General features: G+C 41.1%; 1 protein-coding gene across 2 annotated transcripts; it reads right to left on the reverse strand.

The window, feature by feature from the left end:
* Nucleotides 1–294: 294 nt before the first annotated feature.
* si:dkey-157l19.2 (uncharacterized) lies at nt 295–27,289 on the reverse strand. 2 transcript variants are annotated; one of them, XM_004082617.5, is made up of 8 exons: nt 26,885–27,289; nt 19,885–20,203; nt 5,937–6,080; nt 5,760–5,803; nt 5,540–5,675; nt 4,593–4,700; nt 870–4,508; nt 295–726 (listed from the first exon to the last, which is right to left on the reverse strand). In XM_004082617.5, the coding sequence occupies exons 2-8, from the start codon at nt 20,177–20,179 to the stop codon at nt 713–715; spliced, it is 4,380 nt and encodes a 1,459-aa protein (XP_004082665.1). In that variant the 5' UTR covers nt 20,180–20,203; nt 26,885–27,289; the 3' UTR covers nt 295–712. The 2 variants fall into 2 exon arrangements, with proteins under 2 accessions (XP_004082665.1, XP_011488780.1); XM_011490478.4 differs by lacking the exon at nt 26,885–27,289 and adding an exon at nt 20,359–20,672.
* Between the last annotated feature and the right edge of the window lie 365 nt (nt 27,290–27,654).

The raw sequence follows: 27,654 nt of genomic DNA on the forward strand, positions 1-27,654 counted from the left end.
GGATGATTTTTTTCCTTAGATTTTTATTTCCTCCGGTGTTTACCTATTATGAAATATGATCAAAATTAAGTTGCAACTTAAAGATATTGCCTCTACTATAACAAAAAGCAGCTGAAAATATTTTCCTTTATGTGCTTATCTGGATGCAAAAGTAGAATTTTCTTTCATATAATTCAATTGTGCCTCATTCCGCTCATGAGACTCCTTTTTGAACAGGACAAATAACTTAAGATAGCTTTTTCTAAAAACATAACGGGTGTGGAAACTTTCATGGAAACCATACAAAACAAATCATTATACTGGGTATTTTTTAAATATACAAAAATGCTTCGATATTTACATACGAGCTCCCACAAGACTAAAGCTGTGACATCAGCAGGGGGACAAGTCAGTGGTACAATCACTGTTGAACACCTGAGGGCAGATTAAACGCATCTCTGGCAATAACAAAGATTCCCTCTAATTAAAAAAACAAAACATATATTATTAACTCTGTAAAATGCACAAAATGAAGACCCACACCATTAACGAATAACTCCTACACAGAGCGGTTTCTGAAATTGGCATTTCATCTGTTCAAACACCGTTTTTTTTTAAGTCGCACAAAGCTTTGCAGTAGAGTTTCCAAGTCATTGATAAGGTTGTCCCACGTCTTCTTCAGTCTCGATATGCAGGAGGTTCTTCTTCCAACAGTACCTGCTGTCTCGTCCATTTACTCTTCTGGTTCTAAAGGAGGAAATGTGGAAAGCGTTAAGCCTGCAGGAAGGTCAGAACAGAAACCCACGAAGTTTGAATGTTAGCCAGCTTAGCGCCAAGGATAACTGTGCTAGTCAGTGGAGGATCTCCATCACTTATTTGGATTCTCTTACCTTTGACACCTTTCTGTGCTTCCTGTCCTGCAGTTTGCTCCGTGTCTTCATTGATCTCGGCCCCTTTGCTTTCGGTTCTTGGCTTCTTTGCAACAGGTGGCGGCACCTTGGCCTCCTTCTTTACTGGCTCTTCTACGCTGGGTATCTTTGTAACAGAAGAAACCTCCTGGTTCCTCGGTTGAATTTTGGTTTCCAGTACCGTCTTATCCTCAGCCTTCTTGTTGATTTTAGAGAAGATAAAGTTGGCCGTGCTGGTTGGGGACTTCTGAAGGTTTGAAGGTGAAGTTGGGTGCAGGTTGAGACTAGATGAAGGGTTCTCCTTTGATCTGGCTGCTGTCCTCATGCGGATGGCCTCTTGAAGGTTCATGGAGCGACATGCAGCGACAGGGGGAGAGGGCTTTGCTATGGAGACAGTTGTGGCTTCAGGAGCAGAAACAGACTGAGACGTGGGTAGGGTTGGTTGTGGAGCAGCATCGACAGGTGGAGAAGGAGATGTGGATGCTCCCAGAATCAAACTTCTTCTGACAGGTTTCTGCGGAGGATCAGCAGGAGCAGACGAGGTCGGGGCCTGGCTTTCAGGTTGCTCTTGGTTCAGTTTGACCTCTGTTTCTGGTTGATCTTTAGCTTCGGGGGGCTCTGGGCTGTTGTTGACCGACCGTAGCTTCACAGTCTGCAGCAGAGTCTGGGTGATGATGGGACTGGCTTCCTTGTGTGAATCTGAGGTCTGCTGACGAGCTTCAGGAGGTTCAGGACTACAGCTCACAGAGCGCAGCTTCACTGCATTCAGGAGGGAGGGGGTGATATGAGATGAAGGTTCTTCAGGCAGAGCAGCTGCAGCCATCTGCTTTTGACTTTGATCCTCTTGACTAACAGGACTAGACTGCAGCTTAGTGCTGACAAGACCACTCTCTGGCAAAGGTGGAGGTAAAGGGATGCTTTGGGGTGGAGATGGAGCAGGTTCCTCAACATATTTTGGAACGGGAGAGTTTCTAAAGTCACATGGGGGGGAAGGAGGGGGCTCATCAGATGCTGAGGTTATTTCAGACACAGTTTGAACAGGAGGATTTAAAGGAGGTGGAATGATCTGAGGGGGAAAACTGTTGGATGAATCTCCTTCCTGTTCCAATGGGATCTCCTCTTGCTGCTGTGATAGTGACGATGGTGGAGGAGGGACACTCTGTGGCGGGGTGAGCTTGCTCTCAGGAGCTGCCTGGGTTATAGCTTGAAAGGCATCTTCTTGAGAGGGCGGAGCAGCAACCTTATCTGGAAGGGGATGGAAGGCTTCTACTGCTGGAGGGAGTGAGGCTTCTTCCGCTGCTGTAGCTAAGGTGGTGACCTCTTTACCTGGAAGAGCTTCAGACTTTGGTGCAGGAACCACCTCATGCTGAGGAGAAACTTCTGCAGGTGGAGGAGGAGCTGTGTATGATGGAGGAGGGGGGATTTTTAGAGGTGAAAGCATCACCTCCTCAGGAGGACAGAGGTTCTTTGGTTTAGCTGTTATGACATCGACATGTGCAGCTTTCGCCTCTGGCGGCGAAGGTGAAGAAAGCCCCTCCTCACCAAAAAGAGGTGGAGGTGGAAGCGGGAGGTCTGCCTCATCAGACCCGCTGATTCCTATTTGTGTCAGTGGTGGGGGTGGTGGGGGCCAGAATGACTCTGGAGATACAACTTGCCCTGACGTAGCATCCATGGTCTGTCCAGTGCAGGGATGATGAGGAAGGTGGGATTCAGGTGGAGGTGAGGAGGAGGAAATGCTAACTATTGTAGGAGCAGGCAGCTCTCCCACACTGGACTTTCCTTCTATAAACACGTTCTGGTTCTCTTCTGTTCTCTGACGTCTCTCTATGACCTTCACTAACATCCCGTTCAACACATCACCTACTCTCACTTTCTCGTCCTTTTCTTTCAGACCTTCATTCTGCTCCAACTCTTCATTGTTCTTTTTGTCGTCACACTCCGTTCTCAAATCCCTGCTTTCTTGAAATGACTGGTTGTCTGAAGCCTCCAGTTTTTCTGCTGGATTCTTGTGTTTTCTTTCTACCACCGAGCCTTTGGTGGAGCCCTCTGTGGAGACAGAGGAGGACTGTCTCTGATGTCGTCTGTCTTTGGGATTCTTCTTGATGATAGCAGCGGGGTCGATTGGGGCCGGGGGTCCAAAGATCAACTCGAACGTCCGCTTGCTGTGAGCCCATACTTCTGGTGGAGGAGGTGGAGGGGCGTGGACCTTTGGAGACGGTGGGATGTTAAAAAGGTCTCTTAAGGTCCGTACAGAGGGGTGGGTGCTGGCTGTACCAGCTTCAGGATTCAGTTCTTCTGTGAGTTTCGGCTTTTCCTGAACTTTTGCCTCTGCTTTGGGGACAGCTGGAGAATGGGAACCAGAAAACCACTTAGCAAAGATGCTTTTCTTGTGTTTTGTAGATGATCCTTGGACCTCCTTGGAGACTTGTAAGGGTGTTGGCTCCTGCTTGGAGGAACCAGTGGGTGGAGGACGGGTTTTATTGCGCTTGTTCTCCTGCTTCTCGCGTGGAACTTCTTTAGAAACTTTTTCCACTTCCACTCTGACCTCTGTTTTTGGTTCTTGTGAATGAGGCTTGATAAATGGGAAGACCACGGAGGCAGAAGACTCATCTAGAGAACTTGTGTCTCCGTGGTAACCAGGGCTGTCCCCATTCTTGGATGGGACTGAAGATAATCCAATTATGTTATTGTTCTCCTCACTCTGGAAAGAAGGTCTTCCAGAAGTGGAGGGCTGAAGTTCCATCAGATCTCTTGAGCGTCGCTTTATTTTATTGTGAAGGGAATAAGAGCGGCTTGGAGGAGGCGGAGCCCTTTTTGGTTTTTTGATAGACATACTTCTGCCAAACTGTGCATTTTTCTCACCTCCTTTAAGAACTATCTTACCATTTTGGCTGTAATTGGATGAAATTGGGCCAACTTTGTCCTCCTTAGCAGAAGCCTCTCCATATGGAGATTTGTTTTGCTGTGCAGTGCTGCTGCTGAAGATGGTTGAGGTGTCTGATACCAAAGTCTCTGAAGATTCGGAATTGCTCCAGAGGGAGCTGCCGGACGTAGAAGGAAGAATGCAGCGGGAAGCAGAGGTGATGTTAGATAAAGTAGATCTGGAAGAGGAGGCTCTCGAGGAAGGGCGGGAGGAATTCGGACTGGACACCACCAGGCTGCTTTTGGTGACTGTGCGCACGCTGCTGCGGCTCTGGCCACGACTGATTTCCACCACTTCGATGGAAGGTGGCAACACCGCATTGGGGATGATTTTGGACATGTAGGCAGCCTGGGGGGACATGGACATGACCGCACCAGGGGAAAGCTTCTGGTTGCCGGAGGCAGTGGTCATCCAGGGCACCGCCAAGGACTGAGGCCTCTGTCCACGGGTTAAACCAGAATTGAAGCGATGCAGCAGCGTCAGGTCGTCCCCATGACCAGCAAGGGTGGCACCGAGCTGCTCAACGTTGTCTTTGCTGAGAGGCTGAAGGTTTTTCACAGCGGTAATGCTGGTAGCAGCTTCCTCTGTTGACTCAGCGTTCTGCTGGTCATCAGAGGTGAAGCCGTTATCAGTCTCTCCATTGTAAAGATGCTCCTCTTGTAAAGGCGGATTGAGCATCCAACCAGTTCTGTCCAAACCTGACAAAAGGCAAGAGGAGCGATCAGGTTAAGCTTCAGAGATACCAGGAATAAAACGTATGTTTTTAAACTTCATCTGCATACCCAGTTCTCTCTGTACGTGGTGTGGGATCCCCACAATTGTTCTCCTTTGTCTTCTTCTCTTCTTGCCTTTTTCCTTTTTCCCAGAATTCAAAGGTCTAAATGTTGATTCTAGAAAAAGATTTACAAGAGAGCAATAAGCTGTAGACCAGATCTGCCCAGCAGCTACCTCCTAACTTGGATTCGAGCTCCTACTAACAGATAATTTTCTGGATTAGATGTTTTGAGTTCGTGAAAACCTGACATCTTCTATTCCTACTAATCATTAGCATAGATTTTTCTTTTAACCCAAAACACAGGCCGTATGGTAGGCCTGAAAAACTAGAGTTGGACAGCCCTGGATGCTGAATAAAACTGCACATCTAACCAACATCAAATTTAATCTAAATCCAGATTATTGTCAACAGATTAAATTATGTTTAAGGTTTGAAAATAGGCTGGTATACAAATTTAACTGTTTCATTGATTTTTTTTAAATCCAGCTTTGATTGTTTTTTTAATGGCACTGTGTATCTTTTTTAGCTGCAGACCTTGTCAGCCAGTCTCCTCTGTCCCCTGAACAGAATGCGTTCAGCTTGCCAGAGTTGCATGACTCTTCGTCGAGCAGAGCGAGCAGATCTTTGGTTTCATTCTATAACACTGGATTTTTTTTTCTATGAAGGTTTGAACTTCTGATAATTTAAGGAAGAGAAAAAAATGTATTGTTTTGAATTTATATAAAGTGTCTACTGAGGGGTTTTACTGCCTTAAACATCTGTAAAACTTTGCAGATTATATATATTTTTAGAACGTAGCCCCCATGATAAACAAGAGGCCACTGTAATCTAGAAAATTTGATTCCACCATGTAATTTATTTTTCTGACAATAAAATCTGCAATATTCCCCCTATTTCTGATCTGTTAGGTAGAGATAATTGGGGGGGCTTTTAAATATGGGATTTTATGTTTACCTTGTCTCGTGAGTCCAGAGCGAGAAGACATGGCGGACACTGATGACTGAGCAGAAACCACTGAAGACGAGTCCGGAAGAGTGCTGTCCGTCACAAACCCTGCGCTTTCTCCATCTGTTTGAGTCGTCACTGTTGACTGAAGAAAGAAAATAAAGTTTGTTCAGAGTTGAAATGAGCAAATAGGCCTCAGCTGCACAACAACTGTGTGCGATAAACTTACAATTGTGCTTTCATTGTCCTGGTACTCCACTCCTTTACTGCTCTCTGCAAAGAATAGAACTATTTATCGCACCAATTGCAGCCACACGCTTGGCAGTGATTCATTGAACTGAACCGTGCAAAGATCTGCAGCGGCAGCTTAATGCACCAGAGATGCTATCAGACACTGTGATTGTACCTTCCTGTTGCATCAGTTTTAGTCCTTCCAAGGCCTCGCTGTGCAGGTCCTCCAGGTACTTGGGTCTGCTGGCCTCAACAAACACATTCTCCAGGAAAGGCGGGGGCGCCAGGGTCTGGTCCTCATTTTCTCGCTTTGATACAGCTGGAAGCAGAGAGGAAGAGTTGGGAGGTCAGCCTGGCAGCAAGAGAATTCAAGGGCCCAAACTGGGGGCATTAAAACTGAAATATTAAGCAAATTAGAGTGAGATTTCAATCACTTATTCCACTTATTTTTATGCAAGATTAAAATACATACTTGTAAAAGAATAGGTCATTATTTAAAAAATACCTTTTGTCCACCTTCCAGAGAAAAACACTTCCTTCAATACTTTTCAGACCTTTTTCCACACAGAATTAATGCTAAAACTGAAGTTGTAAAATATCAAAAACTAGAAAATTACTTAATTTACAAATGCAAATTACTAAGATAAACATTTAACTTGTAATCAATCGGCAATTACTGGAGATCCCTAACAGCGTTCTCTACAAATTGTTTTTCTTACCCTTAAATCTGACCGGACCAGCTATTAAACAGAGAATATTTTACCGTTTTATACAGAGATGAAGAGCTTGGGTACAATTGTAAAAGTAAAATATAAAAAAATTGCTAAAAGGGTTACATAAAAAAAAAATAACAAAAAATTGAAATTTGATAGTTAAAGCACAAGACACGGTTAAAAAAAGAATTATCCAGCAACGTTACATTAATGTTAACATTTTTTTTTAACTTTTAAAACTATACAAAATATGAGGTTTCCGCCTTTGTTTGAAAATTAAAAAATATGGACAACCAAACAAAATGGACATAAATGACTTTGATGTGAGCCGAAAACGCAGAAAAACAGTCTTCAGATTAATTTTGATCCATTTTTCCCAAAACAACAACGAAACAGGGAACTTTGAACCAATTTAATAGGGAAATATTTGTTGATGGCATTTTTTATTGATCAATCTCTTTCTTTAATGTTGAATATTTGTTGTTGTTTTAAATCATATTTATGTTTAAATCATCTCTTTTTTTAATGAAAAAAAATCCAAAGTACTCACTGGGGTGGAATCTAGTTCTCACAGGGGAACACAAACTTCTATATGACAACTAAAACCTGTTTGCATCTTTTCCTGCTGGAGTTTGTGTTTTTGTTTGTCATTTTGCTTTATAACAGCAATAATTTCTAACTTCAATGAATAATTACCAGTTGGATTTTTTTTTAAATACATTTTGAATCCATAATGTCCATCCTCATAGCCAGCTTGAAGCAAACCTGTTATTCAGAGATGATTATGAATAATGAGAGTGATGCTTCACTTACCTTTGCTTTTAAAGAGAGAGGGAAAGCAATAAAAATCACACCAAGAGTTTGATGTCAGCACCACCACCAGATCTCTCATTTCTAATTTCAATAATTTCTCATTTCTCTTAAATGAATCCTAAATCCTGCAGTGGCTGAACAGACATCCTCCACTGGTTCAGATTAGATGTTTTTGTTCATGTTTGTTCATTCAGAGCAGAGGATGCCTCTGCAGCCAATGGACAATGAAAGCCCAGACGCTAATCCTCAACAGACTAATTCCTGCCTCTCCATTGTAAACAACAAATACGCAGGCCAGGCTGCCACTGTTGGCCCCTAGTTTCTATGCATGCTCAGATCACACCGACCAGTCAGGAAGCAGATCAGACTCGTGTCAAACATGTAAACATCACAGGAAAGAATCAGCTGGGGATTTGAGGTGCCACCTTGCAACAGCTTACAGAGAAAAACCCCACCATAATGTTAGTTTTCAGTATCACTGCTTTCTTTGTTTCCTAAAACAGGTTTCCGTGTCGTCTGATAATCCACACCTCATCAGGCATGATCCCTTCTTAATTTAACAACTACTTGAAAGCAAAACTATAGGCGAGCATTTTTTGTCACAGCTGGAAATAAACGTAGGCGTTAAGGGGTTAAGAGCCACATGACCTAGGGGATCCCTTAAACTCAAGTGGCCCACAACATGTTTGCTAAAAGAAAATTACAGATGACAGTTTTTTAAATAAACATAAAGAATAAGAAAAATACTATAGAAAGCACTATGCAGACACCAACACTCCCAATAAATAAATAACCCAAGTTGGGTTGAATTTTAACCCAACTCTGAGGTTAAAAAGGAACTAACTTTTTTTCTGGGTTAGTTTAACTCAGCAAAATAAACACTAAATGGAGTTAAAAATGAAATAAGTAATGCTCCAAAAAGTAACCCAAAATATATTCAGACATGAACAAACCAAGAATTGACTTAAAGAAATAAGCTTTGGTTTATGCCAATTTGCACAAAGAGGAATATTTGTCAAATAAATCCTAAAGGGGGCCTCAGAGATTAAGGGATCTTAATCTTGCCTTGATTTAGACTTCATGAACTCTTGAAATATGCCTTGTAGCTTTGCCACAAGGTGGCGAAAGTGGCTCAAAATTTTCATTTTAAAAATATGTTCTAAAGAAGTCCCCGGCTCAGGGGCTCATGATCACAACAGAGCAAAGAAGAAAAAAAATATGCTATTGTTTTCAGAAACACTACACCCAGTCTATTTTCTATGCAGCAGGAATACAGACGAACACATTTACAGAAGAACACACACATCCACATTCCCAAGAGGCTACAAACACCCACTCAGAGTCACACTTAAATTTCTTTTCTCTTTTTAAGAATGACTTCACATACGGACACCACAGCTGCATCTGCAACTACAGTGCTGGCTCCTTTCCAGGTGTGCCGAGTAGGCATGACGTGAGCAAATGGAAAACATTAGTGTGGCTGTTATCCTACAGAGCGAGTCAGACAAACATGCTTCACTAAGAAAAAAAAAGAGGACGATAATTAGTGACATGTGGTATCAATGCCTAGTTGTGAGAGAAAAAGAACAGAACACTAGTTAGACGATAAAAAGAGGGTCTCATAGCAGAAAACACTTATCGAGTTACCGTGACGGCACAGAGTGATGGGTGGGGCACGTTAACAAGGTCCTGCAGTCACTTTTCAAGTGATTCCATGTTAATCACAGCATCTGTCACTGCTGGATTGTGCAAAAGCTGTATGTTTTGTCAGACTGGGGGTGATAATCATCAACCCCTATCTGATGTTTACATCTGCGACTTAAATGCCAAATCGAATGGATTTTAAATCATGTGATGACTCTATTCAAGTCTGAAACTTCATCATGTAAATAAAAACCCACAAGATTTTTTTATTTTTTTTAAAGAGGTAAATACTGGTTTATTTTTTTCTGTACTGTAAATAAAAGTGGATTTAAAAGAGGAGGTCAAAAAAATAATGACATGTTTTAAGGTTATTTTACACATGTTCTGTATTTTTTTTGGGTCAAATTCTTGGAAAGTATTTGATAAAAGAAAATTATTGTAGCCACAAAAAGGGTGTTGATTAGGTAAGGAACTTTAGAGACCCACTCCGATGAAAATTGTTTTTGGTGTTTTTCAAATGTTCTGGCATTTCTCTTATGGACATGTATAAAAATCTATCTATCTATCTATCTATCTATCTATCTATCTATCTATCTATCTATCTATCTATCTATATACCCAGGCTGTGTCCCACCAAAGTGGGGTAACCTAGATAAAAAATAAATAAAAAATAAAGCTTAAAATAACATTTACGAGTACTTCTTTATTCAATTTGTTGTCAATCAGGTACAGATAAAAAAATTGTGTTTGAAAAAGCTTATAGTTGTCACGTGAAATCTACAATTGATTGGCCACAAGCTCCCTGCTCTACTCCATTCTGATGCCTCTACTTGCTGACAACTAGATACATTTACGTCTTTGTTTTCCTTGTCTGAGCTGGAATCTGGCTCAAAACTGTATGGCTGGATAGCTCCAATGTTGCTCACTTTTTTGTTGCACCAGTAATGTTAGGTTGGGGTTGAAGGGGGCTGTAAGATAGAGGGAGAGAGAGGAAACACAGGGATGATCCTTCGCATCAAATGAATTTCAAATGAACTATTGGCACTCTGCAGAAACTATGTCCTAAAAAACAAAGTTTTTTTTTAATTTTGGTTCAAAACAGTATTAAGGTACTATAATTAAGTGTGTATTCAGACTGGAAAAATCCGTTGGTCCGAACCCAGTCCGCTTAATTTGATTCAGCTCGAGTCCTGAACCTTGTAAAACACAACCACGTAACTAAACATCTCTATAGTCATTGGTCAAGAATTACATGCATGTAAGAAGCGTTTTTAGCGGTGTCAAAATAAAAGTTCTAACAGGTAGGGCGGTCGACGTCTGATCAGAAGATTGCAGGTTCAATTCCCGCCTTGACCGCCCATGTGTCAAAAGGTGCTTGGGCAAGACACTGAACCCCAACTTGCCTCTGGTGGAAGATTGGTGCCAGTGTTCGGCAGCGGAGCCGCCATCAATGTGAGAATGGGACTCTAAAGCACTTTGGGCCTTCGAGGAAGGTAGAAAAGAGCTATACAAGTATAAGCAATTTATCATTTACCATTTATATTCTTCCACAGGTCATGTATAGCTTCATTCCTACTCCGTTTACGTTCGCTACGGTGGCCACTTTGGTTCAGTTGCTCCGCTCCCGGAACTGATTGTATTCAGTCTGAGGAACCTCAGAGCGAACCGAAGCTCAGTCCGATTGGAAGCGAACGGAGACCTCCTCCAAAGATGGGTCAGAGTGCGGTTCGGTAATCTAAAAAGAATCATTGTTCTTTTTTTCATTTTATGTGTCACCTCTAAAGAGAGGCATCATTAAAAACTGGGAAGTGCTGTGACAAAGTTCTCTAGACACTAAGGAGGTGAAAGGAGGAATTGCAAGAATTCTAAAAGTACTTTAGGAGTTTCAATTGTTTAACCGGCCACATGTACAGATAAGACAACATGTGCCTTATAATATGAGAGAAATCGCAATACAAGTGGAGGCAAGTCATAAACCTTTGTATAAACATGAAACAATTTGGGAAAAATTTGTAACATTTTGAACTAATGAGGAGGCAGGATTGTTACTGAAGTCATGCAGATTGTGCAAGACTTTCTAATTAGTCACGGTATAATTGTACGTTGTGTAAAGATGAGAGAACGATGTATTAAGGTGTGCTAACAATGTATAATTACTTTTATGTAAACAGAAAACATCCATTTTTATGCAAGTATGGTTGAAAAGACATGAAGACAGACAACTTCAGACAGGAAAAACTGCTCCTGTGGAGTAAAGGTTGGTCCTGACAGACGAGAGGCATTCAAAGTTTAGGTCTAAAGACGGAAGGATGTGCATCAGTTTTCCCTCCCGCCTCAAAGCCCCGGCGGCGTGCGGGTCATCGAAAGATTGCCTCAGATGAGCCTGTCTGTCTGTCTATGTCTTTGGTACAGACAAACTGGCTCTGATGTGGGAATCAGGCAATACCTCACACAGAACTCCCATCTCTGCCCCAACATGTCTCTTGTTTTGCCCAGCCGAGCAGACAACCATGAAGAAACATTATCTCCTGCTGTGAGGGTGGTGTCTGTCAGGAACACAGGCCCCAATCAGCAAAAACATCACTAAATACTCTATGATTGCAGTGGGAAAAGTGTCTGAAGAGAAGGGAAAAAATAAAAATAAAAATCAGCCTGGAGACAGAAAGCACACAAAGATGAAGCCAGGTCAAAGCCTGTGTGCTCCATTGTCTAATTGTACTCTTGAATTAAACATCAGAGCTGAAAAAGAGGAAGCAGCGGGTGTAGTGTGACAAAGACGGCCATCCAGGTAATAGATACATTATGTAACATAAAGGGCTGCACCTTACAGCACTGCAGGACCAAGAAACCAGTATGGATCCGGTTCCACAGTCCAGATTTTGCTGCAAGTTAATATTACATCAGTTCACCAAATGGAACCAAACAAGGAAATATTGCTTCTGCTTATTTGCTGGTACTGTTAGAGAGGAACCACTTTTCAAAGATTTACCCAAACAAATTAAAGAATAGGATTTTGCAGGATGAATAGGACTAACTGAATCTCATTCTGCATGAGAGATATAAAAAGCAGGTTTTTATACCATGCAAACCATCAAAGTTAGATTTCAATCCTCTTGGGGGTTGTTTTATCTTGATACTGACAACACGCCAGCTAGCCAGCCAGTCAATAAATAAGAGAAAATTAAAACTCCCACACTTGTAAATATTTCTCTGTAACTGTCAATGGCATTATAACAAAGTGGAAGAGAGCCTGGTCAGCAGATGCTGGAGGGCATAGAGTGCAGGCGTCCCTCACATTCTGCAGACAGTCAATACAGAGCTCCAAACTTCACATGGCCTTTAGGTTCACTCAATATCAGTGTACTGAGCTTCCTGAAATGGGTTTCCATGAACAAGAAGCTGAATTCTAGCCAAAAAGCGCAATGAACGAAACACAATTCCTCATCTGCATTCTGATGGATTTGGTAGTTTCCAGAAGATTTGTTCTCATTTGACTCGTTTTAGGGACAAACTTTGCTTTTTCAGGAACTGGACTCGGCCCCTTAGGTGTCAAACTCCAGACCTCAAGGGCCTGAAACCAGCAAGTTTTACAACTATCCTCCATTGCATGTCCTTATTGGCCGAACACACCTGGTTGATTGAGGTAATCAGTTGCAGATAAGGCAGGGTTTTCTGAAAAACCAACAGAAGGCTGACCCTCGAGGCCTGGAGTCTGAAGCCGCTGTAGTAGACAGTTCAGATCTTTCAGTGTTGTGGGGAACTTTGGGGAAGGCACTTCCTACATGACTACGCACCAGCGCACAAAACTCCATACAGATATGGATGAGGTTGGCGTGGCCTTCTCGCCCAATGTCAGTGTCCGACCTGGGAAATGAGCCTCTGGAAGAAAATCATAATTCTATTCTATTCAGAGGATTCTATTCTAATCATCTGCTATAACAGTTTGTGAGATGTCTGGACCTTAAGAGATCTCCTGTTCCTAGGTGGTCTGTCACTCGTATTGGCTCAAATAAAAAATAAAAATAAAAACAATTGAGCAATTATTTACAATAAATCAAGGAAAAATGTTTTGGAAGAACTCAAAAGTGAGGAGACCGTTCCACGCGTGACTCTCTGAGACGATGTGCAATTGTTTTTCATTCATTTACTTCATTGTTTTTTTACCACCTGGAAATAGGAAAAATTGCTAAATTACTTCAATAGTTTTTGACTCTTTATGAAAGAAAAAAACATAAGGTTGCAAAAGTCCTGCAACACATCAACCTCAAGGCTACTCCAGGTTCAGCTAAAAGGCTGAGATGATTAGATAACTCCAGAAGTTTCCCCACAGTTCTATTCTCACAGGAGCGTGCAAGCCTCACAAACAGGAGGATTCAGAATATGTTCCATCCTTAGTCATACTCAAATAAACTCCATGTTTGTTATTCAAAAGCAAACATTTGTATGAAACCAAAGTGCTTTGGTGGATCATGACCTAAATGTACTGAGAAGCAAATCTGCGTCTGGGAACAGCGTTGCAGGTCAGCAGCGCAGCTCAAAGAGCGTGTTTGTTATTATGTTCACCAAAATGGTCGAACCTATTATGGGTGAACCTTATTTTTGAACACTTAAAGATACAACTGGCTGCAAAATAAATTGGCCATGCGGTAAAAAAAAAAAAAATATATATATATATATATATATATATATAGCGCTGTGTCGACTATCAAAGTTTCTGCTCAAGCAAGTTAAAAAGCAAACAAGGTTATCTCTAACAAGATTATTCCTTTGCTCTAATACTGCAGAACTGAAAGACAGAAGTCACAAGGTGACTCGCAAAACTCCAAGAATGTTCCTATCAGCCCCAGCTCGCTGGCAAACATTCCCCTTTACTGTCAGAATGCAACAAAGCTGTTCTCATTTTACTGTCCTTTGACGTGGAAGAGCTGAAAAAAAAAAGCTGAGTTTGACTTTACATTTAGGAAAATACAAACACGAAAAAACAATAAATAGATATATACATATATATATATATATATATATTTATTTCTTTTTAAATTTTATTTTATTCGTGTTTGTATTTTCCTTAATGCAAAGTCAAACTCAGCTTTTTTGATAATATATATATATATATATATCAAAATGAAAAATTTTCATTTTTCAAACCAGGAAGAAATTGGCATATTTTGACATTAAAATCTCACTATTAATTGTCCATTAGATGCAGTAAACCTCAAAATTCTCATAAAATTGCATAGTAAGACACTTTCTGTTACTTATGCTACTTAAATATTCATTTAAAATGAAAGCAATGTGTGTTTTAAAGTACATTTAAAGTAATGTGAGCACACACAAACGAATACTACCTCAGGCAAAAGTGTATAAAAAAAGGAAGTTGAATAATTCCCGCCATGAGAGGGAGAAAAGGAAACTAAAGGCAGCCCTATCAAACCTGTTCTTCTACCTTTGGTGTTTTTGAGTGGTACATTATCAAAAGTGTTGATGTTTTTGTTGTTGTTTTTTCACCAACTCCATTTTTCAGCTTATGATCAAACTTTAACGCAGTAATAAGAACAGTTTCAGCATTTCAAAAGCATTAAATGGTCTTTTCGATTTTAAGAAGGCTTCTCTGCGTCTTTAAGGTGCAGAAAAGCCCAGTCTGCTTGGACTGTCAAGTTCCACAGGTCACAGGCGCCCCACCCTCGACTCCACATCAACTCTGAGACTATTTTTACAAATTCACAAAAACGTCTCATTGTATGTTGAGCTGATTTAAGTCCATGCAGGTGAAGGGTAAGTCAGATGACCTGAAAAACGACTCTGCAGTTGCTGCTTGGCCACATACTTCAAAGAAATATACACCACTAAGCTACAACAGACTTCATTAGTTGTGTATTTTACCTTGCTTTTGTGGTGTAAAAGGGTTGAAAAGGGAAACAAAGTTCTATTTTCCTGCATATTCTAGTTTCCCAATGACAACAAAACATTTATGAAAAATGTCAGCCTTGTTCAGCATCATTTCCTTCAACATTTGTTTAGCCAATGACCATGCAATATATTTCAATCTTATTAGTAATGCAGTATAAATATCTGCTATGAGGACAAGAGATTTTCTGCCACATGTTTTGAGGTTTGGCTTTGTGTCACTGATCATATCAGATTTTATCAGAACAATACATCATGATCAAATCCATTGTTGACATTGTTTTCTTAAAGGAAATGAACTTCACCTTTTTTATTCTCACAGACTATTGCTCTGAGATACGTTTTCCCCATTTAGCTGTTACTGTTTAAACCACAAATCTAAGATACTAAACTCAACAATTCCCTATCCTTACTATTCTTAGGGGCTTATTTTAGTCAATTATTGATTGTCTCAATTACGTTGGTTTAATAGATTTGTGCAGACAATTACACAGGAGATGAACATATTAATTATATAGAGGTCTTGATAAATATTTACACAGATTAGATTGTCTTTTCAATAAAGATGCCTTTTTTTCTTGCATGGGTAGTTATTGTGTAGGATGTGCAATTATGGCTACAATAATTAGAAAACGTAAGATCCTGCCCATGTAGGTAACATCAGTTAGATTTCTTCAACTGTATCTATGAATTAATCTGATAAGGAAATGAGTTCTATCTTTACAGCTGATAAAGTTTAAAATTTAGTTGGAACAAAACAATGAAAAAGCAACTTATTCTTTGTTTCGTGGTTATTAAAGAAACAACAAAATCTACAGACTAGGGAGTAACAAACAAAAACACATTTATTTTGTTAAGTTATTTTTTAGATAACTTCAATCCAAATACCCTGGATTGGTGCACTGGTGTTAAAGTATTTAAATAAGTGCAGTGATTAGGACTGGTTATTAGTGCCATGACTAATTCTAAATAACTAATTCTAACAATCAAACCCAATATAAAAGCGGATTTTGAATCCTTTGAAAATTGTCTTAGTGTAAAATCAGTCCATTGATATTGCATTCTAGGCAGTATTTATTTGTTTAGTTGATTTTTTACAATGAATCAGAGTAACCTTCTTTATTTCTGAGCAGACACATTTGCTGTTCCAGAATTTTTGTGTGCACCAAATTATACAGAAAAAGATAATAGGAAACATTTTTTGAAACAGTCAGACTTTCGTTTTGAAGACCTAATTCGTTGAAAACTGTGTTTTTGGGGTTATTAACATGTCCTTGTGGCATTTTTCTCATGATGGGGGTCATATAAAAAGAAAAATAAGCCTTAAATTGCATTTCTTAGATTTTCTTTATACAAATAATTGGAGAGAGGAGAAGATGAAAAAAATGTTTGACCAAGAGCTTCTTTGTGATGTAGAAAATATGCTGGGCGGAGCCACAAGCTCCCTGCTCCGCAATGAAGTGGGGAAGGGGGGACAGGGGGAGAGTTTTGCTCCATGCAACTCAGACCCAGATGAATTTCTAATGAACTATTGCTGCTCTGCAGAAACTATGTCCAAGAAAACAACACAGGTTTTTGTATTTTGACTAAAAATGGCATAAATATAATTAAAAGACCACTGGGAACGCTTTAAAATAGATCAAAAGATAATCAGAGTGAGTCTGTAATCAGTCTCTTGTGCTCCAGTAATAAGATCCAAGTTAGCTTTTTCTTCTAAATATTTATTTTCAATGCACTCCAATTTAACTGACATAAAACCAGTTCAAGTCAAGAGCTGTAAAAGGCATAAAAGTAAGTAAAATAAGAGAGCGGAGCTCCAGCTGATGTGTTCAGTGGACGTCCCATGCTCCACAAACATCTTTAAAAGACAAGGATTTACAGCACAGTGTCTGGGCTGATACCCTAAAGCACAGGCTGCACAGTCAGGCTTACCAGTCCTGGTTCTTGTAAAGCAGCGTCTAAATATTTGACAACGAAAGGCGAATTTAAAAGGCTCAGATGTCCTGATCCGGACTTGCAAGCCAAACAAACTCGCAGCAACACAAAGGGCTCCCTTTTTCTGGCTTCCTCAAAGGAATATGTCAAGGATCAGGAATGTGAGGAATCCATCAGGGAGTGTTTCGAGCAAACAGGTGACCTCCACAGCATGAGACTGTACGACCTGATTAGACCTCAACTGGCTTGTTTTCAATCAATTGGAGGGGGATTCCTCCTAACACTCCAAAAGATAAAGGGGAGAGAAAGGAGCAACAGAACAGAGGCGGATCTTTTAGTCCAAGATCTGATCTGGTGAACGACAAATCATCAAAAAGACCCACATAAACATGAAATGGAATAAACTTGTAAGGACAGGTAATCTCGAAAGTCTGGCTTGCAAAGGATCACAGGCAAAACAAGGTGAACAGGGAGGATGTGGCTCATCACAGCAGGTCTGCAAAATGTTGACTTTTGAAAAAGGCTGTCCTTGCAGATCAAAAAGGCAAAAGAAAAACATCAAAAAAAAATTAAAAAAAAACGTCGGGATGTTCAACCTGCCAGGAAAGCCAGGTCAACCTGTACTCCCTTCCTCAAGTGAAACCAAAAACAGGTTACAGCTTTTCATGTGCTAAGAGAAGATTTTCGGTACTTTGGTTCGTTCTCCAGAGGAGAACAGTTTCACTTGACTGAAAGTATGTCAGTGAAGTTCTATCTTGTTTTTAGATCTTTTATCCAACTGAAGTACAGAAATTTGATTTTTTGTTTATCAAATTAAAGTTTTACTTGTTATTTTTCTTTTTTGAAAAAATCTAATCTTAAAAATAAACACATTTGTTCTTCAAACCTTCCTGGAACTTCATCTGATTTCAAAACCACTAATCAATATTTTCTGTTAACCTGGATCAATTGCATCTCTTATGAAACAGATGTCAAAAAAATTCTTATGTTTAACCTATATTTTAATTAGTAAACTATAAAGTCATGTGTTTTGTCAGGATTTATGAAGTTTTTTCATCTGAAAATGCCCCCAAGAATATGTTTAACATCAAAAACATTTATTTTTTTTTTAGAGTGGATCTTTAAGATTTTATAAAAATGTTGAATGTTTTTAGAACTCCTCCACATCAAGAGTCTTGGCTTTGATTCTTGCTCTTTCCAGCATCAGGGCTCAACAGCAACACAATAATAGACAAAACCCCTGGATCGATGCGAAGATATTCTGTTACCTGAAGGAAAATGATTAGGATTTTCTGTGTTTGCAAGTTAGATAAACATCCAGGAAATTAAATTTGTCTTGCATTCTCCCGGAGCTCAAAAGTATGAAGAAGAGGAACTCCTGACTTCTGGCTGGTGTGGCAGTTTAAACCTTTGTGATTATCGGCACACAATGACAAGGAATACGTGTGTAAAGATGCTCACAAACGGAGCCCGACTGAGGTGTTTGTCCCCGAATTCATCATCTACCAAAAACCACAACCCTGACTGAGAACACGTCGCCATGTATTCATCATCTGCTGCGGGTGAATCTACACAAAGTCTGACCAAATACGTTGAAATCCACTGGAAATCCCCAACACCATTCCCACTTGAGATCTGAGCTTCCTCTATGAGAAGACAAAATAAACAAGCCTCCTCTGTATGTGAAGCAGGTAACCACAAGCGTCACTAGTGCCAGACGAGCAGCCCTGAGAACTCAGTTTCTGGTTTTGTTGATGCCGACGAGATACAACAATGCTCTCATTAAGTTCCAGGCCTGACTGTCTAACTGGAAGATTTATTTGGCAATGAAGAGATATCTCTCAGACAGTTCATACCGTGCTGACGAACAGGTACGGTGCAGCCTCCCTGTGTGCAAGCTCCAACATGATCTGTGGCTCTGGGAAACCTCTCAGTGTTGCTTCAGTTTTCTTGGTAACGAAAGCCTAAGTGCCCTCTTGTTGTTGTTCAACAGGCTTACAACATGCATTTGCTTGCTTTGCACATCAGTACAAGGCTCTATGAGTAAGCATAAGATGAAATCTACCATGCTGTTAAAACTGTGGGAGGAAGCCGGAGTGCCCAGAGAAAACCCCAGCATGCACGGGAAAACACGCATGCACCCGTGGTACACCCCACCCCCACCCCCCATCGGAAAGCAAATCCACAAAGTAATGGATGAGGTCAAAGCCAATAATCTATATATCAAGTAACATTCGCTGCTTTAAAGACCCACTCCAATGACGATTACGTTTTTGGTGTTTTTAAAATGACATAAAAATGTGTCCGAGTATTTCTGTATTTAAATTGTTGTGACACTAAAGACCCATGAACGTCTTTTGTTGTTCTTGTCTGAGCTGCCATCTGGCTCAAAACTGTACGGCTGGTCAGCTCCAATATTGCTCGCCATTCTTGTTCCACCGAAAATGTTGGGTTGGGGGAGTGAGGGGCTGTAAACTAGCAGGAGAGCACTAAAGGGATGATGGGAGATCAGCAGAGGCTTAATCCAGCGCCAACAGTCCCGTCCACAACTCTGAGGCCAATTTCTAAGGAACCACTGCCACTCTGCAGAAACTACATCATAGAAAATGACAGTTTTTTTTTTTTTAAACCGGCAAAATCATAATAAAAAAAATGACTGGGAACTCTTTTACAATACATCAAAAGATGATCAAAGATTAAGAAGTCTCTCTCATGTTTCTGTGCAGAGATGATGAACACACAAATTAGGAAAACTCAAGCAAAGATCGTCAAAGCGGAAAAAATTCCAAGCAGTTGGAATGTGAAAAAAAGCAGAAAAAATGAGGAAAAAGAAAATGTAGTTCAAATTATATAAAGGAAGAAATCCTGTTTCAATACAAATTCTGGAATACTTTTGGCCTATTCAGGTCTAACAATCACTGTCCAGTAATTTATTAAACGAATGATCAAAGTGAAAATTGGTGGCATTGTGGGAACTGCATGACCCAAATATATCAGAATAGATGCAATGGTTCCAAGTCTCCGTTTATAACAATAACTATTTTTTAAGGTTCTGCAACAAAAAATATTATTTTTATGCTCCTGAACATAGGAAACTGAAAGCTGGCCTCTTACCATGACTATTTCCTTGTGGATGAGCATGTCTTGTAGATTTGTGTCCTCCCTTGTTTCCTCCTTGCTGGCCAGCAGAGAGCCCGTCCAGGGCCAGGTCCAGGGCGGGACCTAGACCCGGGCCTTGGCCATTGGCAGAGAGCTTTCTGCTCTTCCTCCTCTTTAACCAGCCAAAAGCTCTGCCCAGGGAGCGGGTTCGCTTCTTTCGTCCCCTTTTGCCGTTCTTCTCCCGGACAAAAATGTTGACCACATCCTGGGGAAGCAGGTCCCCAAACCCCAGCGAGTCACGGTTTGACATGCCGCTTCAAACTGGAGCTATGCCCTGAGAGAGAGAAAAAAAGAAGAAAAAGAAACAGTCTTCACTTTTGTTCACCATTTAAATGAATCACAAACAGTAGATCTGAAGCTCATTTTTCTATTTTTATTTTCTTGTGATAATTAAGGCAGCAAAGGGATCTTAAACAGAAAAAGACTCACCAAGCTGTTTTAAATTAAACACCATTACAAATCAAGTGGCAGCTAAATGAAAAACTGCTGGAGATTACATCAGATTACTGATTGTTTCCAGGTTTGATTCCCTCACAACTGAACCTCGCTGCTGCCGTCTGCTTCCACACATGTGGATGCAGGTCCTTGATCCCACCCGTCAGGCGTTTGAGAAGCCATTCCAGTGCAATCAGATGGGCATTGTTTCTCCGTCCGCTCCACAAAGCCTGTTGTTGAGTCTCTGTGGTGACTGCTCCTTCAGCCAGAACAGATCCCACTTCTTGTTCTTAACCAAACTTTACTGTTCTGGAAAAGAAAGAACTGGCACCACTCCCTTCATTCCAAAACACGGAGTCATAATTGTTGGAGGCCGCGCCCATCAGTTACCGCACTTCTACACAGAAGAAGAGCTACAGATATACATAAAACAACCACAAGCAGAGGCAATGCTATTGAACAGTAGGCCTTCAAATATCTCCATAGTATGAGCTCATTGCCCTCCCTTTTGTTTCCTTCCTCCACCCACCCATTCTTCACCTTGTTCAACTTCCTCACCATGAGGCAGATTTCCCAGCTTTGCTCCTGGGGATTCGTCGCTTATGCTGGGCTTCTTCCAGCAGTGCATTATTTTAGCTACGCCTCTCCAAATCAAAGGCTTAATGCAAGAACGCGCTCTTAGGATGACAGGAATCTAAACAGTTGAGCTGGAGGGGATCTCAAAACGAGATGAATCCCTCTTGATGTCGAGAAGGATGTTTTTGGCCCCAGAGTCATTTTTAGGTCATTCCCATGAAGGAACGCTACAATCTGAAATTAGTAACACATGAGAAATGCGAGCAAGGATCCTTCAGGCTGCAGGAAGAGTTCACGAAACATGACAAAACATGAAGCCAAAACACTAAACCTTTGTCATGTTCTTTGAGGAACACAACAGCGACTCATCAGTATGGCTCTGTGTAACTGAGATATGAAGATGTAATGAGAAGTAGGATAACTCTGATTTGGAAAAGTCTTGTGGGCATCCATTTAAAAGATGTGCTGCCACATGTCTGACATTAAACACACTGGTTTTAAAAACATTTATTCAGCTTTAGTTGTTCTGCGCTGGAATCTCACCAGTTAAGCAATGTTGCTTCAAAGACTTAAAGGGATGTATATTCACCTAATCCTCCTTTTATGGAGGTTGTTAAGTTTGTGGAAGAGTTGATTTAGCTTTTATCCAATACAGAAAAGCACTTACTGGGAGGTAAAAACTATTTGAAAAAAAAAGGTTTTCCAACATCAAGTAACCAGAGGTAGAGTATTTGGTGGTCCTTCTAAAAATAGCTTTATAATGTATAGAAATACCAAAAGACTTCAGTATGTTTCCTGACCAACCATTTCTAGCCAAAATCAAAAAACCTGTGTCATATTTAAGGACATAGTTTCAGCAGAGTGACAGTAGCTCATTAAAAATTAGCCTCTGAGTTGTGGGCTGGACTGCTGACACATAGAGCATCCCCGCCCCCTCTTTCCATTTCCTGTTGCTGAGCAGGGAGCTTGTAGCCTTGTAGCCTGTAACTGTGCCCAGTGCACAGTTACAGGCTTTTTTATTCAAACTGCATTTTTTTCTGCTCCTGATTCACAACAACTTGAATAAAGAAATATTGAGAGATGCTATTTTAAGCCTAATTTTGTTAATATATGTCCTCCATCATGAGAAGCCTGCCACAAGAGCATCTTGAAAAACACCCAAAACACAATTTTCAGCTTTTCTTTAAGCTTTTGGAAACTTGAATCCATAACTTTTACCACACCTCAAAAAAAAAAGGTATATCCATTTGCTGCCAGGTCCCAGGGGCAGCACTTCAAGAAGATATGCCCCTCCCAGCCCAACCAAGGGACAAAGCCCTTCTAGTGTTTTTGATCTTCTCTGGTGGCCTCCATCAGGTAAAACATGCCCAGAATGCTTCCTTGGAGAGGCGACCATGAGGCATTTAAAAGAGATGCCCAAATCATCTGAGCTGTCTGTGGAGGGGGGCTCTCCGATATAAAGCCACACCCTTTTCCTTGGAGATTGTCCAATCCTTTTAGTTTAACAAGCACATAAATACAACAAATTTCCATTTACAAATAATTAACTACCATGCTTGTTATGTTTTTTGGTTACACTCCACTGATGACTGATGGAGCTACACAGTAGTTGTGCTCCAATAGAGCTGATCTGAGGCCCTTTTTTAATACCACATTGAATTTGGAAAAAGTTCCTAGTATAACACACCCCTAGTGGTTACTCAATGAACTGCGCCTGGTTTACTTTTGTTTTTTTTTCCAAGTGTGCTTCAATCCGGAAGTCAAAGAATGATCTTTTTGGGTAAATGACATTATCCTGCAACAGACTGGTGACCTGTTCAGGGTGTACCCTGCCTTCCTCCAACAGTTGCTGGGTTGGCTCCAGCGACCCCGAAAGGGAGTCAGCGGGTTCTGAAGATCGATGGGTGGATGGGTGAGTAAACGACATTGAGGAAACAAACTCTTAGTGTTGCATTTTGCTCGTCTTGTGAGCCTGTTATTTCCTGACAGAAGGAAGAAATGACTACATTCATGGCCTTTCACACAGGGTCTTGAGTTGCCACAGATTAAATCTCAAGTAGTTTGTCATTATAATGCAATAAGGCTAAATTTCGGTTTTACTGTTGCTGAAGCACATCTGAAACAGCTTAGTGAATGTGGAACTGTAAGTAAAGAGTGTGAAAAGTGAATAACAACAAAAAAAAGTATTCATCTTGGGCAGAAAGTACCAGCCTCTCCCTGCACTTATCCCTGCAGTGCTCCTGCTCAAAATTACAGTCATTTAAAGCATGACTAAGATCCACGCATCACTGTTCAGTAATAAGACGCCCCTCTCAGGGGGGTAGAAGGTCAGGTTGCCTTGTTGCGGAAAGTCCAGTGAGATTTTAGCTTCTTTTCAGCGGGACAAGAGCAACGCTGTGAACTGTGGACCCGAGCAAAGACCACCCATAAGACCAGTGTCTGTGCAGGGATGTGACTCACACTGCGGTTACATGCAGCAACCTCTAATTATCAGTTCTGCAAACATATACAGCTAGTTTATGCAAAAACAGGAGAAAATTTGAAATAAATCTCTATGAACATCTGTGCTTTTGTTTATGACATTGACTAAAATTGATGATTCAAAACTTCTGAACGAGCCAAAAGTTTGTTTTCAAAACTACAACACTGACATCTTAATTATAGCGCTGCACTATTGTCACAGCAATTACTTAACCCCAAGCTCCACTGTGTCTGTAGTACATGACACTGACACAAACCCAGAAGTTTGATTGTGGTCATATTTAAATCAGATGCTGCCGTGTTAGCTGAACTGCTATTTTTAGCCGTTTGAGCTGAAGGTCCAGCTGGAGAAGACATGTGTCCCAACATGCAATGTTCACCAGAAATCCCTTTGACCCCTCCCCAATAAAACTTCAACTTGTGTCAATATCAGAAGCGCCGACTCAGAGAGCACCATGCATAACAGTTTACGCACCCCCTTCAGACACTCTGCACTTCTGGAAACCCAATGAATCGATCTTATAAACCTGACAGCTATATGAATCGTGGCTTCAGGACACAAATTCCAGAGGAAATCTTGGACTCCCATCGTCCTCGGCAGCCAAGGAAACAAACTTAAAGCAACATCAAGTGCTGACATCTGTCTGCCAGAAGCATGCAGCCCAGATTACAGAGAAAATTGAAAACGATAAGCAACCTGTATCTGTCTGTCAATGTGGCAAAAAATCCCAAACACCTTAGACTGACTTCGAGCTCATAAAGGTTGATGCATCCAGATCAGCTTCACTGAGCAGCACAGAGGAATAGATTCATAAAAGCTGCACGGAACGCAGCGATAAGCCAGGTTCAAGTGTGTCATGCCCGGCAGGTTAACACAATATTTGACAGAATTGTGAAGGACCAAGGTCTCCAGGGAGCAGCTTTTCCATTTTTTTTTAATGCAATCACTTTCCCCCCCCCCCCAATTCTAATCTTATCAGCTCTGGCAAACAAAAGAAGCAAAAATCTCACAGGTACCGAGAGACGTGGGGGGGGGGGGGGGGGGGTTAGGAAATGTAACTTTGAGTCACCCAGAGAGGCTGCCAGAGCAGACTGCAATGCCCCACAAGGATAAGGAAACAGGGAGTGGTAGAGACAGCCACCTTTGTTTGAATTAGGACTGGCTCAGTTTATCCATTAGGGCCGTTCATATTCAACAGCAGGAGCTGTGGGTTTCACGTGGCAGATATCCTCTAGCTGACATCAAGCTGAGGGAGATCAGTCCACACCAGAAAGGCAGATTAGAGGGTAAATACTTTACTTTTGAGGAGGGGAAAGCATGATCTGGAAAGTGTCCAGATGCCTCAAAAAATGTCTGCTTTCTTATTTTAATAAATACTGAGTAAAACTGGTGTTCCTGTGCAGCACCTGCAGGCATCTATCGGGGGCGTTGGCCCTCCTTTCTGGTCGTTCTCAAACAAAGGTGAGTGCTGCTACTCAGTCTTAAGTAACCTCACCTGAACCACACTCATCTGCAAAAACCTGCAGGGATGGAGGATGGGGCCGCTGCAGGGAGACAAACTGGAAAGGCCCAATTCCGAGAAGCTTATGTGGCTTTATAATATTCTCTTCATGCAGGAGCTCTGCCACAGATGTGAGATTTCCCACCTTAATGGGAGAGGCGGAGTTTAAAAAAAAAAAAAACTTAAAGAAAAGTTTCTTTGTTTTGGTTTCTGACATGAAGAACTCAGTGTGGAGCAAATGCAAGCAGGTAAAGAGCACATGAAAAACAAATGAGGTAACATTTTAGGAAAGTACTCGGGGCTTTTCCTTGGTCACCATATTTGTGTGAAAGTTTGCAAAACAGTCTGACAAAGTAATGCGAGCTGGTGCGCCGCGGCTGTTTGAGCCATGCAGCAGCATGTCCGCTAATAGAGGCTGCTGCATTCCACAGAGATTCATAATTACCATCAGAGGAACTTTTCTGTCCAAATCTGGTTTCAGGAACTGCCTTTATGCCTAAAAAATCCCATATTCTACACTCGTATTCCACCCACAGTCACTGTCACGGGATCATGTCAGACAAATGAGAATTTTTACGTGTGACAATATCCATTTTTGGAAAGTTGCTAGTTTTGATTGGCCTCGTGTTATGTCTGCAAACAAAAAACAAAAGTAAAAAATAGAAGGAAAAAAAGCAGGAAAGCAGCTTGTTAAGTGGGCTGTTTGTTTTGCTCTCAGGGGTTGCCAGGCTTCCAAAGCCAGGATTGTAGCCGGCGCGGAGCATGAGACCACTGAAGTGGCAGCTCCAACTCGGATGAAAAGGAACTGCCGTGCTGCAATGGTGGCTAGTTTACAGAGAAAGCAAACACAGCTGGACACTTTGGATTTGGAAATACACCCTGGCCGCTCTCCCCGAAAACAATATCTTTTTAAAAGTGGAGCAGTCTGAGAGTCGCCAAAATGATCTAAATTCCATAACGGCTTTAATTTTTGGTCTTACGAGGGACAAATAATGTTTGCTCAGCTTATATAGTCACTTTGGTTATTTCCACAGAGCTGGAAACCATCTCACTGATGAGTAAATGATCAGCTAATCCCTTCTGATCAACGCTTCTTACTCAAGAGCAGCTGCTTCCTCTGAAGGCTTCTCTTACAACACTCTTCCTCTTCTTGACCAGCAGCTTTTGACCTTTCCTCCACAAAGACGGCTCCAGAGGAGCTGATGGAAGTCGAGTTTCTCTCCTACCTGTCCGCATACCTGGATCGTCTGCTGGATCTCACCTTCAAAGCTTGCACAACACACCTGTAATCTCCATGGGTACAAGACTTGGCAGCTCAGTGAAGAAGCAGCACCAGTATGCGACACACCCTTTCTAAACAAATGGCTCAGTCTCAGCCTCACCTTTCAGGAGAGAGAGCGCAAGAGCTTAAGACGTAAAAGGAAAAAAAATTAAATTGCATGAACTTTTCTGATCGATCCAGAGCTCAGTCCAAGGTGCAGAAGAGGCAGACAAACAGAAAAGAGGTCTGCTTTATGATGTCCTACGGGTTAATCAACAAGCAGACACTCCACATCTATCTGAGACACAGATAAAACATGAATGAGCATCTCCTGCCAGGACAGGAAACAGTACTCCTCATTGTCAGAGTTTGAAAAAGTACCTCAGAGCAAAAGCTCACACCTCCTTTTTTATGACATCTGGATTATTTAACATCCTGCCATCAATGCTTAAAAAAAAGATTTTGGGGGTAAAAAAAAAAACCAACGTTCAAGGGTAAATCGTCTCTAAATATCAAGATGTAAAAACTAACTATGAAAGTGTACTGGATTGATTAAACATACAGCTCTAATTTTAACTTAGACTTTTCTCTCTTGCAATGTCTTTTAAAAAACTTTTATGCTGCGAGGCAAAAACTTTTAGATGGAAAACTTTTGTAAAACTTTAAACAAAAACACGGATGAAGAGAGCGTTAAAGTTACCTTAAGTTAGATTAAAGATCCAGCTGGACTGATTCACCCACTCCCCATTTGAAGCGCCTCGCTGCTTCCTTCCTCTGCGACTCCAAACTTTTCAGCGTCCGAAGGGAAACTTCAGGTGAAGCATTTCCGCAAAAGAATTCGTGTGTGTGTGAAGGAACGAGTGGGTTTGTTTGTCCCGGTTGGTTCACTTCGGTTTAGTCAAAGTGTTTCCTGCGCTGTCAAGCTGCTGACTGTCTTCAGGCGATCCACTCAACAAAATCAAACAAGCGAGGACTGAAGGAAAACTTCACCCGACCTACAAGTCCCACCTGGAGGAGGTTGGACATGCGCGCAGGTAGGCAAGAGGCCGCTGTTAACGTTGCGAGGACATCTAGAGGTGGAAAGACGGAACTGCAAGAAGAATAAACTCAAGAATGATAGATAATCAGACTAAGACGACTTTTTTCCCTTTAAAAAACTGCTTATTTGACTCAAAGTGTTTGTTTGTTTGTGTGTTTGTTTGCTTGTTTGTGAAGCGATTAAAAGCAATAGAAAAACTTTACAAATGCACCACAATTTCCGAAACATCAAAACATGTCAAACATTTAAGAAAAACCCTGTTTGTCATATTTCTATTTCAATTAATATAGCATTTCCTGCCCACTAAATGCAACCATAGTGCACATATGTGCCAATCAATCAACAAACAACCCACTAGAAAAAAACAAAAATAACTGTACAACTTTTATAGCATATATGCTTTTCCTTTTTCAAGCTTTTTCTGTCAAATT

Source organism: Oryzias latipes, chromosome 22 (assembly GCF_053564925.1).
Source record: "Oryzias latipes strain Hd-rR chromosome 22, Olatipes_Hd-rR_3.1".
Taxonomy (NCBI): domain Eukaryota; kingdom Metazoa; phylum Chordata; class Actinopteri; order Beloniformes; family Adrianichthyidae; genus Oryzias; species Oryzias latipes.